At 39.6% G+C, this 4980-nt stretch overlaps 1 protein-coding gene across 1 annotated transcript in view; it reads left to right on the top strand.

Annotated features, from left to right (window-relative positions):
* The window catches only part of LOC108801122 (gamma-synuclein-like), a 20604-nt gene that overhangs the window by 7163 nt on the left and 8461 nt on the right, over positions 1-4980 (top strand). Inside the window, exons 2-3 of the mRNA XM_018573077.1 lie at positions 2962-3003; positions 4502-4629. Of these exons, the coding sequence (XP_018428579.1) occupies positions 2962-3003; positions 4502-4629 (170 nt within the window). The remainder of the gene's footprint in view (positions 1-2961; positions 3004-4501; positions 4630-4980) is intronic.

The raw sequence follows: 4980 nt of genomic DNA, 5'->3' as shown, positions 1-4980 counted from the left end.
GGATTGGGTGGTGGTCTTGTAGGGGGATGATCAGTGGAGCAGTCAGGATCAGCGATGTTGAGGAAGGTTCACTTGGGTGTCATGTGCCCTGTGACCTGGGACCACATGTATTAAAGCCCCTGGTGTTTGATGGGACCCCCTGCATACTACTGGGACCCTCTGCAACCACTGTGCACAGAGGGCCTCTTTATGACTATGTAATTGAGTGGTTCCTGACAACACCTATGCCTGAGAAGAGTGGGGATCCCTACAGAGTAGTGAACAGAAGTGTTGGTTACTGGAGTTTTGGACCCACTCTAACTGAATATGTGTAGTACTGCAGTGCTGGAACTGTCTGGCTATGGGGATTCACCGCTATGCATAGGTTGTTCAAAAATGTTGCCGGGATCAGTGCCAGAGCAGGGGTAGCCAAACTTCTGCCCCACCGCTCCGGTGTAACTACAAATACCAAAAGTACAACGGCTACCCCTGCTAGTGTAGACAAGTAATATAAAACATTTATTTCATGTCAGAATACTGAAACTGCCTGGACTAATGAAAGACTGAATCACTAGACACTAGCCCTAATTAAAATCTTAAACAGATCCACGCTCCTAATCTCAAATAGGTAATCTTTAAAGCAGCTGTGCAAAAAAAGATCAAAAAAGCCCTTCATACAATAAATAAAATAAAGTGTCCAGTGCTAATCACAACAAAGTCATAAAATGATGTCCTTTCTAAGAGCATTCAGTGTTCCAGATAGTGCAAACACAGAAAGTCTCTTAAAAAAAGGGCTTATAAAATGTATTCCAGACGATCAATCTTCCCGTCCATGTGCGCCACCAGTGACATAAACCGCACTCACCAGATTGGGTGGACCATTAGATTAAAATGGTCTAATAGCGCTCAAGTATGGTCAATTTGTGTTGATTTGCTCATCCATCCACTGAGAGGTTTGGTGTCTCAGGGCCCTACCCCGAGAAAGTCACATGATGAAACGCATCGGTGGGCAGATACACGCTTAGGTCACTACACACAAGGATTACTTGTTGGCTTATCGTTGGATTATATGCAGCCAGCCGACAGCGGCTCTGGGTAAGCTTATTCATTGAGAAGCAATTGCATCTGTACACTTTTGAGGAGAATAGTGGAAGCCTGTGGCTGGAACCTCTCAGTGGATGCATGAGCAAATTAACACAAATTGACCATACATGAGCACTATTAGACCATTTTGATCTAATGGTCCACCCGATCTGGTGCAAATGGACGGGAACATTGATCATCTGGAATACATTTTATAAGCACTTTATTTACAGATACTTTTTTGTTTGCACTCTCTCGATAACTGAATTCACTTTTCTTAGAAAGCAAATTTTTTTTTACTTTGTTGTGATTAGCACTGGGCACTTTATTTTATTTACTAGCCACTTCCCTGCTTGACCTCTCTGTGAAAATTCAGTTTGGCTATCATAGGGGTCTATTCACAAAGCTGCCGAAGGATCTGGCCGTAGCTTCGGCCGATCCTTTCAGCCGAACATGCTGAGCATATTCGGCTGATCCGAAGCCACGCGAAGCAAGCCGATGTAGGCTGATTTCAGCCGATGTATGGCTGAAATCAGCCGTACCAGCCTGAAGTGAATAGCCGAACAGTGTTCGGCTCACTTCACTTCTGATCGGTCATTCACTCGGCTGCCCTCGGCAGCTTTGTGAATAGACCCCATAGTGTCCCAATTTCTTCATCACAAGCCCGGAACAAGTGAAGATTAAGAGTTATAACTTTGTTCTGGGCTTGTGACAAAGCAATATTGTTCTGGAACAGTGATTTAAAGGAAACTGAAGCCAGAGATATCCAGACAAATATCATATCAAGGAGGAGGTCAGCAACTGACATTAAGTGTCTTACATAGGCATGTTCAGATACCAGTGCCGATACTTGGCATTTTCACGAGAACTACCAGGGTTGCAGCTGTGACAGGGCCCTGGTGCTCCACCACTTTCCTGAATTTTTTTAAGTGCCAATTGTCAGGCTTTATATTACAGAAGAGACTGTGTAAGTCTCTTCAGCCATAAAAGCTTCTTGCTGCCATTTAGCATTTATTTTTTCTGTACACTGAGCAGTGCAGACACAGCTCAGTGCACAGACCCGGCATGCCGAGATGAAGTAACTCACATGTACATGTGCAGGAGTTATGTCATCGGGCCTGACCAATCAAGCACCCAAAGACTTGAAACACAAAAGAAGACCGGGTGAAGTTTGAAGCACCAGTGAGGGAGAAGTGCATTGCTTGGCAGGTATGTCTGTCATAATGTGCTAATATGTTGTGCATACTAGCACATTATGGCTTAAAGCTCACGAGACCACCTTTTTTATTTATTTTTTATAGGTGCTTTACTTCCACTTTAAATCCTTGCATAATCCTTAATGTGACTAACTCTTTTAAAGCTATTTCCAATTCGGGGACCTTTCTAATCTGAAAGCAGTGCATGGCATGAAAGCTAGTTGACACATATATGTCTGAACTATGCACACATTCATCAATGTATCAATATGAAGGGTCAAATGGTATTGCGGCCGCAATAAACTACTGTTTTTGGAGCCTTCAAAAATTGTACAGTGTTCAATGGCTGTAGTTATATCTTTGTGCAACATATGTTTAAATGCAGCAAAATAAATAAATACATTTAAGTGAAATCCTTAATGTTCTGCACTTTACCCAGAAAACGGAATATAAAAAAATAAATGGGCAATGATTTCCTGTGCCATTTTATGGGAGTTAAGATGAATAAAAACAAAGGTGTGTAACTGAATCAATCTTGCTAAATGTATGTGGCAAATGTATAAATAATGAATGTTGCTGCATGATCAGCCTTTTTTCAGTTTGGGTTGTTACCTCCAATTATATGTAATTTATGTGTTTTGGAATGCAGATAATCAGGAATTGCACAACAACGATGACACAATATGTCAATTTTGTTTCACAGGTGCCAAGACGAAGGAAGGTGTGGTGCACAGTGTCAGCACAGGTAAAACATACATCTCCTAACTCCTATAGTTCTTTTAAAGTACAGTCACAAGGTGTAGCTAACCTACTACAAAGTCTTACCAGAGTTTCATAAGAGAAAAAAATGTTAATCTGATTGCTGGGGATATTGTAAAGAAGCAGAAAATAATGGGGAATCTTCCAATGGGAACATCTGTTTCTGTGACAACTGTTTAAAGGGCATTTCACTCTTGAGAGGTTTTCTTTCACTTCTCATTGTGTTTACTGGACAGGAAGTGAATGAAGACCTTTTCAATGGGACCATTCCTTAATTTTTTTTAAATGAAAAAAATAAAAATAGCACCTAATAAGAAGACTTTCTTGCTGAATAATATACTAAATGATGGTAGTTTTACTTAGTATATGGATTTTAATAATATATAAAGAAAATACTTTTTGTTAACAATAACTAACCAATGGCAAATTAGCAAAGATTTTTATTTGGGTAATCCCTAACAAACAAAATCCGGCCCAACTCTAGGGCAAGGCATTGAAACAACTGCCCCAGAACACAAACTAAGGCTGGCCATACAACTATCAAATTTTTTCAATTGACGCGATTCCTCCATCAACACGAACAGCGTGTCAATCGAGGAATCACCGCTGTTTGCATTGTATTCTGACAGATGCCGCTGGCACTTTGGCTGCCGCACAATAATTTTCCAGCCAGCTCCTTCAATCAGCTAATCGAGGAATTTAGGCTGAAAGGGAGCCGACAGACCCACACACTGGCTGAATTTCGTCCAGTACATTAAAAAACGGCCAAAATTTGCATCAATACACTGTTCAAGAACTCAGCTAAAGATATTAGGCTCCACATTACAGACCTTGAATCAAATTCTGGAACAAGCATTTGATAAACATGCAGGGGTTGAGTAGACATTCAGAGTAAGGACCTATGTCTTGGGGACAAATCCAACCTATTAGATCAGCATTACTGCTTACAGGGCCTATTATAGACATTTTCTGATTGTTAATAAAACAGCCAAAATGAACAATAATTGTCTGATGTCAGTAGGCACGTTTAGGTACGTTATTATGTTGGGTCAGTCCTGTTATGTCAACAAGTATGTTATAGTGTATAATACCACTATTTGGCTTTGTAATGGACACATTAGCTGCACAGAACTGGGAATTCTGAATGAGACATCTCACCCCAAGAAATAAAAAAAAAGCCAATAAATAATTAAAGTTGTCAACTTAAATATTAAATATATATTTACGTTGTCAACGTAAATATTGGTTTTGCTATTAGCGTGCATATAATTTCTTTTAGATATTTATTTCAAAAGGTTACTGTGATATTCTGCAGGGGTTTTCAAAATGTCATGTCACTATTCACTATTTTACAACAGCAAGCATTAAATAGTAAGGGAAATCAGCATCAGTCAAAACATATTGTTCAAAGATTAAACCCGCTGAGTAGGGAGGAAGTCATTTCTGAAATATTTACTCTTCATTTGCTTTGTTGTCATTTTTAGTTGCTGAGAAAACTAAAGAGCAGGCCAATGTTGTGGGAGGAGCTGTGGTGACTGGCGTAAATCAAGTTGCCATAAAGACGGTAGAAGGAGCAGAAAATGTTGTAACCGCAACCGGTGTAGTAAAAAAGGTAATTCTACATATACTATGAATAAATATCTTACCTTACTGCACAATATCAACTATTAGGATACTAATGTGATGTAATGATATATTATCAATATAAACTCTTGTTAAGGCTTTGCATAAAACCAACAGGTCCACAAAAAACTGTATGCATTGCCCCATACGGTTTTCATGCTCCAGTTGTTTTACAAGTTTAGAAGCACAATTTATATATCAGATACTTTCAAAAATGTGGTCCAACATGAGTAATGCACACATGACAGCAGATATCTGCACTGGAAAAATATATCATAATTAAATGGTGCATTCCTAGTTAGGAGGGCCCTGCCCATGAGAGCTTACAATCTAAAAGTTA

Source organism: Nanorana parkeri, unplaced genomic scaffold, assembly GCF_000935625.1.
Source record: "Nanorana parkeri isolate BGI_ZX_2015 unplaced genomic scaffold, ASM93562v1 scaffold2227, whole genome shotgun sequence".
Classification (NCBI taxonomy): Eukaryota; Metazoa; Chordata; class Amphibia; order Anura; family Dicroglossidae; genus Nanorana; species Nanorana parkeri.
This window is presented reverse-complemented; position numbering and strand designations above follow the sequence as displayed.